The following is a 13,116-nucleotide window of genomic DNA, read 5'->3' on the forward strand; positions in this document are numbered from 1 at the left end:
ATTCTTAAATTTATAGACACATACGTGTCCAATGAACGTACTGGGAGCCGGAGTTTTTTTTATTAATAAGGGGCTTATTTTAGGTTTTCCTATTTTTTCTTTACTTATATTTTTTCTCTGTGCATCGAACATTGCTGCCCCTCCGACTATTAATTTATTATCAGAGATTTTTTTGATGGCTAGAATTATAAGTTACGATTATATTATACTTGTACTTTTCCCCCTAGGCTCGTTTTTAGGAGCTGTTTTTACATTATTTATATTTTCGTTTTCACAACATGGGTCTTCTTATAATTCACTTTACGGGTTTGTTCATTCCAATATTCGTGAGATCCACACTATCAGACTTCATGTTATCCCAGTAAATTTTTTAGTTTTAGGGTCTAATTTTATTTTTACACGTTATTAAATAATTATTTAAATAGTTTAAGAAAAATTTTAGTTTGTGATTCTATAGATGGGCGAGCCCTTTAAGTAATATTTTATTTGGCCTTACCTTTTTATTTAGGAGTCTTATTATTAGTTTCTAGCTTAGTCAGTATGCGGTTCGGTGTTTTATATTTTCTTTCTGCTGAAACCATATTTATTCAATGGGAAATGTTTTCTTTTAGCTCAACTTCTATTATTATAACTCTTATTTTTGATTGAATAAGTTTAAGATTTATAGGTCTTGTAATATTTATTTCTTCGATAGTACTTTTTTACAGAATTATATATATAGAGGGGGACAAATTTTTAACCCGGTTTATTTTTTTAGTTTATTTCTTTGTTTTGAGTATGTTTTTTATAATTTTAAGTCCTAATATAATTAGAATTTTATTGGGTTGAGATGGACTTGGTCTTGTGTCGTATTGTCTAGTTATTTATTACCAAAATGTAAAAAGAGCTAACGCGGGTATAATCACAGTTCTTTCTAATCGTGTGGGTGATGTAGATATTCTTTTATGTATTTCATGATTATTGAATTTTGGTAGATGGAATTTTTTTTACTCGCAGTTTATGTACTCATACGAGGTAATTTTTTTTATAGTTGTTCTAGTAATCTTAGCAGCTATAACAAAAAGAGCTCAAATACCCTTTTCTGCCTGGCTACCTGCGGCTATAGCAGCTCCCACCCCAGTCTCGGCTCTTGTGCATTCATCTACTTTAGTTACAGCCGGGGTGTATTTGTTAATTCGGTTTAATTACACTCTAGGTGTTAACAATTTTTTATTATTTATTGGCATAATGACTATGTTTATATCTGGCTTAGGGGCTAATTTTGAGATGGATTTTTAAAAAAATTATTGCTTTATCAACGTTGAGCCAGCTTGGGTTAATAATAACGTCTTTGGGGTTGGGCTTTTACGAGTATGCCTTTTTTCATCTTTTAACTCATGCTATATTTAAGTCCTTACTATTTTTATGTGCTGGGGTGTTTATTCATTCTATAGGGGACACTCAGGATATTCGAGCGATGGGGGGGGGGGCTAATGATTTCTTGCCCAGTCACATCTCTGTACTTTATTATTTCTTCAATAGCTCTATGTGGGTTTCCGTTTTTATCAGGATTTTTTTCTAGGGATATAATTATTGAATTTTTTTTTCAAGGTAACATCAATTTAATTATGGGGTGTTTAATAATTTTATCTACGTTGTTCACACTAACGTATTCTGTTCGCCTTTTATACTTTTCTTTTTTAATAATATAGGTAACCGGCATCTTCTAAGTTTAGCTGAGAGAATCAATATATTAATCCCAATAACACTTTTAATCTTACTATCAGTTTTAGCTGGTGGGTGGCTTAGAGTTTACATATTTCCTTTAAATTTTATTTTTTTACCTTTATGGCTTAAAATATTGGTAGTTGTTATAATCTTTAGTTTTTTCTTTATTTATTTTTTCTTAATAGACTTTAAGGCTATAAAGAAAATTAGTTCTACCTCAGGTCTAGATTATTTTTTAGGTTCAATGTGGTTGCTTCCTTTTATTTCTACTTTTGCTGTAACTCCTGTTACTAAATATGGCGTAAAAATTTTAAAGCTCGTTGACCAAGGTTGAGTGGAGTTTTTAGGGGGCCAAGGATTTATTGATAAATCTAAGTTTGTTTCTTCTAAGGCAGATGTATTAAATTCTATAAGAATGAAATTCTTTATATTTAGTTTCTTTATGGGTAGTTTGATTCTATTTTTTAGTTTATTATAGATTTTTATAGCTTACACAATAGAGCACTACGTTGAAGTTGTAGGGGAAGACTGAGTCTTGAAAATATTTTCCATAAAAATATATTTATTTATTTAAACATTGAAAATGTTTTGTTTTTGATTAAACTAAAATAGAAAAAAGAAAATAACGGAGTTTGACCGTTAAAATTTTAAGTTAGCGGCTTAAATTTGATCCCCTTTTCTTATTAAAGAGGCTAAACACCTAATAGCCATTAACAGTGACTCGCCGTTTATTTGGCTTCCTTTAAAATAAGGGGAGAACCAAAATTTTCAGGTCGAAACTGACCGCGATTTTTCGCTTCTTACTAATATAAGATAGACTTTCACAGTACTTTCTGAATGCAACCCAGATGTTATTTTTAACTACAATCCTTTATTTCACACTGTGGGGATTTGTGTGAATGAACTCGTTGGATGGAAATGTTGCCTTAGGTGACCGTGGAAGCAGGGGATGACTGAATGGTTGATGAGTGTTGAGATGAGAATCAGTCGTGATGAGAGTAGCACAAGTGATCACAATAAATAGTCACCTTTACTTCAGTTAAAAATATATTGATGTACAAATTGGAGCGAAATTGAGACGTGTGGATTTGAGTGACAAAGTGACGTGGTCAAGGTACGTACAAAAAGAGAATGACGGCGAGGAGGGATAAATGACCTCCTTTTATAGAGAACTGCTCAAGGTAATGGAAAATTACAAAAGGGACAAAAGTAAAAATAAACTTGAGCAGAGTGAATGATTTGGACTGGACAAGAGAATTGAACTTAAACTGCTGAGCAAGATAGGCAAATTAAATTAAGCGCATTGGCTGGCAAAGTTGAGAAAATGGTCAACTACAGTCAAAATCTGAATTACATACATAATGAGTGATAAATAAGAATATGGTCATAATCATAAAATTACATAAATCAAATGAACTCAAACATTCCGGGCGCCTTGAAAAACTGTTTTCAACAAAAATTAAGTAGAAGTTGACGGGATGGTAGGCGTTGGAGTAGAGTTGTCGATGGGGAGCAGACACAGCTTCACAATTGGGCGTTTGAATGTGCCTGTTGAAGTGCGGACTGTTACCACACGGACGATGGCGTCGGGACCAGGATGAAGAGATTCGATCCGTCCTAGCTTCCATTTTAGTGGTGGTTGTGTTTCATCTTTGATAACCACCATGGCACCGATTGAAATGTTGGGGGACTTAGACATCCATTTTGGGCGTTGTTGTAGACGAGTGAGGTACTCGTTGGACCACCTCTTCCAAAACGATTGGACCATTTGCTGGAGAAGTTGCCAGCGTGATAAACGGGAAATTTTAACATCTTCTAGTGTGGGTTCGGGGATTGAGTTAAGTGGGGCTCCAATCAAGAAGTGTCCTGGGGTCAAGGCGTTGTAATCATCGGGATTATTGCTTTCTGGGGTCAATGGGCGCGAGTTCAAGATTGATTCGATTTGGGATGTGATTGTGGTCATTTCTTCGAACGTAAGTCGTTGAGTTCCCATGATGCGACGGAGATGGAACTTTACGGATTTGCCTCCGGCCTCCCAGAGTCCGCCAAAGTGGGGGAAAGCTGGGGGATTGAAATGCCAATCAATCCCATCCTTGGATAAATGGTCGGATATGGCTTGGTTGTGGGGGCGAGACATGACCAGTTTGAGAAAATCCTTCATCTCGTGATTTGCAACAACAAAGTTTGTGCCGCAGTCACTGTAGAGGTCTGTGGGTCGGCCTCTGCGGGAGATGAATCTTCGAAGTGCAGCAAGGAAAGCGTCGGTGGAGAGGCTGCTGACCACTTCAAGATGTAGGGCTCGAGTGGTACAACAAACGAAGACAGCCAAATATGCCTTGATTGTTGTCTTGCTGCGGGACTGAATGGGTCGAAGAAGGAATGGGCCGGCGTAGTCGATTCCGGTTTTGAGAAATGCTCTGGCAGGGATAACACGGAATGAGGGCAAATCTCCCATCAATTGTTGCATGGTTTTCGCTCTGAGTTTGGTGCAGGTCACACATTTTCCTATTTCGCGTCGGACGGCATCCTTCAGTCGCAGGATCCAGTATTGTCGCTGCAGAGTGGACATTAAAAGCTGGGGACCCGCATGGAAATTGATAATGTGTTCATGGTTGATGAGAAGATGAGTAATTGGATTGTGGGATGTGAGGAGAATTGGATGCTTCTGGCTTGCAGGAAGATCCGAATGGTTGAGTCGGCCTTCAACCTTCAGCACACCGCCAGAATCTAGGAAAGGACAGAACGAAACAATTTTGCTCTTAGAGTTTACAGGTTGCCCTGCTTGGAGGGCATGAATCTCCCTTGGAAATTCTTGTTGCTGAACGAGCCTTATCCAATATAGCTTGGCGCAATTGATCTCATCTGGGCTGAGAGGAGAGTAAGTAACTTCAGTGGTTGTGATGAGAGGACTAAGGTTCGTGGTGTCACTAATGGCAGGGAGTCCGCCGGTGAATAATGGAGACGGGGTGTATTTGTGACCTTTGAGATTCTTGATGAATCGAAATACGTAAGCAGTTACTCGAAGTAGTTTTGGAAATGATGAATACCGTTCAAGTAGCAATTGATCAGTTTTGACAATGGTGTGGAGTGAGCTTGCTTGCTTCTGCTCTGCAATTGCTTCTGATGAGTCTTGTGGATGATGGGTTGTGGGGATTGGAATTTGATTCCTTAGCCAGGGTGGCCCATGCCACCAAAGCTCGTGATTGATAAGCTCATCGCATGTGATTCCTCTGGATAGGCAATCAGCAGGATTTTCTTCTCCTCTAACGTGACTCCACATGGTGGGAGGGACCCTCTCCTGGATCTTGGTGACCCGATTGGCGACAAAGGTCTTCCATCTTGATGGTGGGGAATTGATCCATGCTAGTGCCACTGTCGAATCAGTCTAGGCAGATATGGAATGGATGGGAATTCTGAGGGCAGATTTGACTGACATCAGGAGTTCAGCCAAAAGTTCAGCTCCACAGAGCTCCAAACGCGGAAGTGACACGGTCTTGACAGGAGCCACACGGGATTTTGAAGTGATGAGGGATGATGAGCTGGACTGACCGTCGTACACACACAAGTACACAGCAGCGGCGTAAGCTTTTGTGACGCATCACAAAAACCAGCAAGGCAGAATTTTGTTGTAGAATGAAAAGGACGATTAAGACTGGGACAGATTAGGTCAGTTCCTTGCATAAAAAATCGATTGATTGTGAGTTTAGACAAACCTTCCATATTCGAGCGAAGAATTGTCCATTGATTTTGAATTTCTAGTGGAAGTGGTTCATCCCAACCATGCTTTAACTTCCACAAGGACTGCATAAGGATTTTTGCGTTGATGATGATGGGGGCCAACCAGCCTACGGGATCGAAGAGACGAGCGATTTGGGACAAGATGATTCTCTTGGTCATTGGTGTAGTGGTGGGCTCTTGAGGACTAATGCGGAAAAGAAACTGATCTGTCTTCGGGTTCCAACAAATTCCCAATGTCTTGATGCTGGAATCTTGGTCGAATGAGAGGAGGGAACTTGTTTCTCTCATTTCTGGGGAAAATGCATCCAAAACGTACTGAGAATTGGATGACCACTTACACAACTCAAAACCTGCATCCTTTGTGAGGCTGAGTAGTTCTTGTTGAGTTTGGAATGCTTCTGGGACGGTGGGTTCGCCTGAAATCAAATCGTCTACATAAAAATCCCTGCCTGCGACTTCCGCGGCTTGAGGGAATTGTTGCTCATTGACGACTGCTGTTTCCTCCAGCACACGAGTAGCCAAGTATGGGGCTGAAGCTGTGCCGTAGGTTACCGTTTGAAGGTTGTAATGCTTCACCGGTTTGGACGGGTCGTCTCGCCATAAGATCCGTTGCAAATTCGAGTCCTCAGGGGTCACTCTTATTTGTCGGTACATCTTCTTAATGTCAGCCGTGAATGCAATCTTATGGAGTCTGAAACGAGAGAGAATATCGACAAGTGAATCCTGAATATTTGGACCAACCATTAATCCGTCATTCAGAGAGACACCCGATGAGGGACTTCCTGCATATGACCGAGTGATTCATACTCCTTCATGAAATCCACATACTGCTTACGGGCATCTGGATTTGAATGAAGTCTTCGCTCAAGCAACAGAAGTCTCTTCATTGCAATGTTGAGTGATGAGCCGAGTTTGGGTCGTGGTGACTTGAATGGGAGCTGAACCGTAAATCTACCTGCATGGTCGCGGGTATATGTAGATTTGAAGTGGGATTCAATTGTCGTTTCTTCTTGGGTTGGGAGTCGATGAGATGGTTCACTGTCCATTTCCCAAAACTTGCGTAGCGTTGCGTCTAGGTTCTCGTCAGTGGGATCACAGCCAATTGTTGTTGTTGTCGACGACGAAGATTGAGCGAGTGTGGCATTAACTCTGGGCTGGATAAGTGGGATTTCGGATGAACCACCACCAATCAACCAACCGAAGCTGGTTTTGATAGCGACGGGGCTGTTGGGGGGTCCACTTATTTTTCCGCACTCCAATATAGCGAAGAAGAATTCAGCGCCTAAGAGCATGTCCACATCTAAAGGTTTGTAGTAGAGGGGGTAGGCTAGTTGCAACCCTTGCAGATGAAACCACTTGGTGTGATCGAAATACGAAGTTGGCAGTTTTTCTATGATTTTGCTCGTGACGAGACACCTGGAGATGAAATGAGTTACGGTTGAATCAAGATGTGAACTCACAGTGAACTGCGTGATTCCTGTGGCGTTCGCGACGTATGTTCCTCCCAACCCAGTGGCGGAGGTGTGGCAACGTCTCAATGGAGCTCCGATCCGTTTGATGCAGGAGTCCGTGATGTAATTTGTATTACTTCCGTTGTCGGCAAGTACTCGAAATGTGTGGTACTGACCATGGCGATCAGCTACTTGAACCAATGCGGTAGCCAGCAGAGTATCAAACTCGTTTGCAACTGGCTGGGGAATCGATGTGAAGTTGACACGGGCTGGGGCTGGGACCGATGCTGCCGTGGGGTTATGCTGCTGTGGTTGGGGGTTGACGGGTCGATTTGCTACTGGTTTATGGAGGAGGGTGTGATGCCTTGAGCTACATGTCTTGCATTAAAACTTGTTGTTGCACTCGGTGACGCTATGATTGTCTTTGAGGCAATTGTAGCAAAGACCGTTCCTCCGGACGAAGTCGATTCGCTGTTGGGGTGACCAGGACAGGAAGACTTCACACTTGTAAAGATAATGCGATTCATTATTACAAGCCTTGCATGGGGAAGAAGAATGAGATGGAGAATTGGTATGATGAACAAGGGGACGATGATTGCTTTGATTGTTACCATTCCCAGACTTTTTGTTGTAGGTCTTACTGGGCGTGGCTTCCGTACCACTTGCGGCGAGGGCTCGGGCACGCTGCTCGAGGAAGTCGAAGAGAGATTTGAGTTTGAGAATGGAGCTGTCCTTCAACGACTGCTCCCACAACTCCTTGGATGTCGAATCCATTTTTGATAAAATGATGAATAAGAGTAGGGCGTCCCATTGATCTGTGGGGAGTTTTAGGACGTCCAGGGATCTGATGCATTCCTGTGATACATCAACAAGTTGGCGAAGGGACGATGATGATTGTTGTTGAACTACTGGCTGGTTCATGAATCTGCGGAGAATTGCAAATAAAATCTCCCGGTCATTCTGGTACCTGTCATGAAGTGAATTCCACGCAATATCATAATTGCCATCAGTTATTATCATGCTTGAAATTTGTCGTGATGCTTCACCCCTAACTTGCGACTTTAAGTAAGTTAACTTTTGAGACTTACTAAGCGATTTATTGTCATGAACAGCAGTGACAAATAAATCGCGGAATGATACCCAATCGTTCAGTGTCCCGTCGAATGTTGGTAACTCAAGGCGTGGGAGTCGGATGTCCACGGTTGAGGGCAAAACGGGTGTCCCTGGAATTGGAATTTGGATTGAGGTTGAGCTGTTTGGAAAACTCATCCGTATTCCAGTGAATGCTGAGAGAAGTCGATCTGTTTTACGCAAGAGTCTCATATACTCTAGTTGATGGGGTTTCATGTCAGGGGGCGATATTGATATTATTTTCTTGTGTGTTTCCATAATGTCGATTTGAGCAGGATTTGAACTGAATTTAAACTGAATTAGATCATTAATGGTTTTAATGATTTTAGTCCCTATATTTTGAGCCACCGCCAATAAATTTTTTTATTAACCTCAAGAATTTGCAAAAAACTTCATGATGAGTTTAAAATATTATTAGGCCCCCACTCATCAGTAGGGAGAACCATCCCATTTATTTCTTTAGCTCAGCTTTCTTTATTAGCTCACCCTGCGTAGCATGAGAGCTATTGAATTCCTCTAGTCCGTCTGTCTGTCCGTCTGTCTGTCTGTCCGTCTGTTAACGAGTTTTTTGCATCAATTGATGCTATTTAAAAATCCCCTTGACCATTATAGAATAAGTTAGGCGTACCATTGGTATTGAACAAACCGAATCAAATTTTTTAATAAATTAATAGCACCGTTGACATCTAACAATCGGTAACACAAAATGATGCGAAATAATTGGGAAGGGGGATGCAAAACGCACCAATAATGCATACTACTCGGCGGATTTGATTAGACAATTTTGACATAAATTTTTCAAAATTATCGTTGATCGTTGGTAGGTAATTCTGCACTAGTGATGCACAATTTTTGGACGTTCACCGATGCATAATAATTATTGATCTATTTTGTTTAACTTTTCTGCACCATGTGTGCAATATTGCATACACATTATTCATCTACTTTGTTGGATTTTTCTGCACCATTGGTGCATAATTGCCAAAAAATTATGTATCTATTTTGTTGCATTTTTCTGCACCTTTGGGGCAAGTTATAACTAAATCATTATTACAGGGTGAGCTACTTCTAACGTTACTACGGTTTATTAATATTCATTTTAATAAATAACTTTATGGGTTTATTTCCGTATATTTTTACAGCTTCAAGACATATAGTTTTAACCCTAACTTTAAGATTACCTCTATGACTTTTATAGTGTACGGCTGACTAAATTACACCAAACATACGTTCGCCCATTTAGTACCCCAAAGCACCCCAAATTTATTAATACCATTTATAGTATTAATTGAATCAATTAGAAATGTAATCCGACCTTTAACTTTAGCAGTCCAACTTATAGCTAATATGGTAGCAGGGCACTTACTAATAACTCTTTTAGGAAACCAAACAGCAGCCGCCTCTAATTTAATTTTAGCTAGATTAATCTTAACCCAAATTCTTTTACTAACTTTGGAGTCTGCTGTCGCTATAATCCAATCTTACGTTTTTGCGGTGTTATCAACACTATACGCTAGCGAAATTACATCACATTAAATACATAATGACAGTAAAGAGAGACCACTCATTCCACTTAGTAGATCAAAGTCCGTGGCCCCTTATTGGGGCCACAGGCGCTTTCATTTTAACCACAGGCATTGTAAAATGATTTCAAGAAATAAATATAAATTTATTTTTATTCGGTATAATAATTATAGCATTAACTTGCATTCAATGGTGACGTGACATCAGACGAGAGGGGACCTTCCAAGGACTCCACACTTCAATTGTAGCCAAGGGGTTACGCTGAGGTATAATTTTATTTATTACATCTAAAGTATTATTCAGTTCATATTTCATATTTCATATCGCAATTCAAATTTCTCCATGTATTTTTGATGCCGCATAAATGAAGCCGAAGCACTCGCTGCGCACCATCCGTCTCTCGCTTTACCCTTTACCATCTCTTCTCATCACACTTTATATTTTACGTCCCAGAACAAAAAAACAGTTTTTCGTGCTTCGGTGTCTACCACACCCACCCACCATCATCAATTATTAAGTAAGTTTAACGACAAGATATGTCAGAGCAGTTTTACAACCATGCTCAGGATTTAATGTGACTTAATTTTTGTACAGATTTTCGTCATCTCGAATGGAGAATTTTTGCGACTTTCTAAGTTCGAATAATTAATTAAAAACTGAAAGTTGTTGTGATGCAGATTTACAACCAAATTTATTGCAACAAAAATTGATTTAGCATAAATACAATTTTACTTTAATTTTACAAACATCGAAATAATTTCCCGGTTGCAAAATATTTTATTATAAATAGTAGCAATAATTTTCGTGCCTTGAGTATATAAGGAAAATGGAAACAGTTGAATGTGGTTCTGGTTCTTCTACTTCAAACTGTAGTGAAACTTATTTCTAATCTTTATCTTCTTGTTCATATAAAGGATAAATTAACCCACCCCCCTTTCGGTGGAGACACAGACAATGGTGAAGACACGAATGGGGTGGAGAGGTCGGTAAAACTCTTTGAGAAATTTCTTGAAGGTGGCTAAAAGGCTGCAAACGACAGTTTTAGGTGATACGTTTTCCTTATCGATGTCGAGAATTTTACACCACTGCTGGAACCTTTAAAAAAACTAAAATTAGCTATCAGAGGAAAAAAGAATGGGAGAAATGAGTTATTTTGCATCGGAAGTTGTACCTGACGCTTTGGCAGAAAGGAGTAATTACGATTTTCTTGGTTTCAAGAATTATCACAATTAGTACCGCAACACTTTATATTTCGGACCGTGACAAACGACGGTTTATTAAATTCAAATAAATGTTTTGAGCAACTGGATTTCCTGCGAAAAATAACAAGCAATTAGTAATTTGAAACCTTGAAACAAATAACGTGTTTTCACCATATTTATGTGTCTCCACCGTTAATTGTTTATTTTAAGAAGATTTTGAAGAAGGTTTTGATAAAGTCACACTGAATTTGAGTACATGAAGGCGAATCAGTAATTAAAATAAACGTGTTTCCACCATATACATGTGTGTGTCCACTGTTCGTTGCTTTTTTAATTTTTGGAGATAAGAAACTATTATTTTAATATTATGGTTGAACCTGGTAAACTTTACTGAAGTTCCTGAGAATTTCACACTATTCCCGAGTCACGAACAAGGTCTCATAGTAATTGATGAGTCTGTAATTAAACACAATAACAAGGAAATATTGATGTAACAGTTGCTTGCAATAATGAACGTGTTTCCACCATATTAATGTGTCTCCACCGTTCATTATTCTTTTAATTCTAGAGGAAAGAAACTATTTTTAAGATCAAAATAAAATTTACCTTAAGCGAAGTTTTGAAAGTTTTTTAATAGTCTTGACAAAGTCACATTGCTTTAAGTACCCTTGTTTGGCCAAATAGGTGAACCTGTAATAAAATTGATACATTTTAGTTATCGACTGCTCATTGGTAGCGAAAGAGTGGATGTGAAGATATAATTTGAATTTGCTTTGTATAAACGCACACTGATAGATCAGATAAATTGACCGGTGGAGACACGGATCTGGTGGAGGAAGGGGCAATAGGTCACAATATTGAGTAACAATTGGCACAAATATTATATCTGCAATTCACAAAAATAAATTTAGTGGAACTTAATTTCCAACAATGAGCGTGTTTTCACCATACATGATTGTACATATATGTGTATTCACCGTTCATTATATGAGAAACTATTTTTGAATCTTGTAAAACTTTAAGTTTCCGACAATTTCACACTGTTACCAGGTCACGAACAACAACTAATGGTAATTGATGAGTCTATACTTCAATAAAATATAGTGCATTACGAAATACAAGTTCCTTGGTCCTTATTGTTGCAGAATCCAGTTAAAGTTGTTATTTACAAGGTTGGCCGGCGATGACACAGATTTCTGGTGGGGGCACGGCAGAGAGGTCGCAAAATTAATGGATGAAAAATTGTCCTTAGCAGTTACCTGTACCAATAAATCGCAATAAATCATCCAAATCACTCGTAAAAATGAACGTGTCACCACCATATTTGTGTCCCCACCGTTCATTGTTGAAGGAAAATAGTAATTCTTTTACTACTTACCGAGAGTTGAAGCTTAGAGCTTAACTTGTGGTGAGTTGAAGCGATTTATGTAATTGAGTGGATGTCAGAAAATTAATTTGTAGGATATTAAATAATCTTTTAATTACTCAGCTTTTCCGAGTTTGGCAGCAAGAATGATGGTAAAGGAGACACCTGATTTTGGTGCCAAGAAAGGAGTGAGATTTCCAAGTAATGGGGAAATTGAGATTGGGAAAAATTGAGTTGTGCCACGGCCCTGTTTTTATGGGCGGATGCCCATAAAAACCGTCAGCCAATCACAGCATTTGGAACCCCATTTCCCTATACTGAAACAATAACCATATCTTCATCCTTCTTTAAGTGATCTGTATTCGCTGGAGGAAATCAGATATGGAAGGGGGCTATGCCTGCTTTAATAGACAGGGTTAAAAATTTAAAAAAAGTTTATTTTTTCTAAATAATAATTTTTTATTTGAAGGGTAAAGGATGCAGCTGTAATTAGAATTACAGAAGCTACTGCTTGGGTTAAAAAATATTTGATTGCTGTCTCTGTAGATTTAAAATTAAGGTCTCTTAAAATTAAAGGAATAAATCTCATTAGGTTAATCTCTAGGCCGATCCAGCAAAGAATTCATTAATTAGACGATACCGCCATTAAAGTACCTAAAAATGTAGTAGTTATAAATGTTAATTGATAATTTTTAAAGAACATTAAAAAGGAAGAGATTTGACTCTTATAGAAGGGGTATGAACCCTTTAGCTTATTTAGCTTACCTTTATACTAAGTGTGCGGGGGCTGGGCTAGCCCGATAAAATTTATAAATTAGTTTAAATGAACATTAAATTTTGAATTTAACAGAAATAGTGTAATTCTATTATTTATAAATAAAGGTACAAATACATGATCTATTCTATCAAAATAGCCCTTTTTTCAGGCACATTATTAATTTTTTCTTACTACATTATAAGATGTTTTAGAGTTTTATTCATATTAATAATATTACGC

General features: G+C 38.5%; 1 protein-coding gene and 1 long non-coding RNA gene across 4 annotated transcripts; both read right to left on the bottom strand.

The window, feature by feature from the left end:
- Positions 1–3,166: 3,166 nt before the first annotated feature.
- LOC110851951 lies at positions 3,167–7,916 on the bottom strand. Its single transcript, XM_022099900.1, has 6 exons — positions 7,864–7,916; positions 7,508–7,821; positions 6,281–7,234; positions 5,421–6,227; positions 5,142–5,292; positions 3,167–5,045 (listed from the first exon to the last, which is right to left on the bottom strand). The coding sequence occupies exons 1-6, from the start codon at positions 7,914–7,916 to the stop codon at positions 3,167–3,169; spliced, it is 4,158 nt and encodes a 1,385-aa protein (XP_021955592.1).
- Positions 7,917–9,974: 2,058 nt separating this feature from the next.
- LOC118436134 lies at positions 9,975–13,038 on the bottom strand. Of its 3 annotated transcripts, none has more exons than XR_004835234.1 (7): positions 12,132–13,038; positions 11,731–12,012; positions 11,541–11,639; positions 11,360–11,443; positions 11,131–11,209; positions 10,723–10,864; positions 9,975–10,646 (listed from the first exon to the last, which is right to left on the bottom strand). It is a non-coding gene; the product is annotated as an uncharacterized LOC118436134 (long non-coding RNA). The 3 variants fall into 3 exon arrangements; XR_004835233.1 differs by having other exon boundaries at positions 10,944–11,209; XR_004835232.1 differs by having other exon boundaries at positions 10,925–11,209.
- Positions 13,039–13,116: the final 78 nt, after the last annotated feature.

This window comes from Folsomia candida, unplaced genomic scaffold (assembly GCF_002217175.1).
Source record: "Folsomia candida strain VU population unplaced genomic scaffold, ASM221717v1 Fcan01_Sc007, whole genome shotgun sequence".
Classification (NCBI taxonomy): Eukaryota; Metazoa; Arthropoda; class Collembola; order Entomobryomorpha; family Isotomidae; genus Folsomia; species Folsomia candida.

Coding starts and splice junctions, on each gene's coding strand:
- LOC110851951 (XM_022099900.1), bottom strand. CDS start 7,916: ATGATAATAACTGATGGCAATTATGATATTGCGTGGAATTCACTTCAT. Junction 7,235..7,507: donor CAACAAAAAGTCTGGGAATG/GTAACAATCAAA, acceptor TCCATAAACCAG/TAGCAAATCGACCCGTCAAC. Junction 5,046..5,141: donor CTTTTGGCTGAACTCCTGAT/GTCAGTCAAATC, acceptor CCCACCATCAAG/ATGGAAGACCTTTGTCGCCA.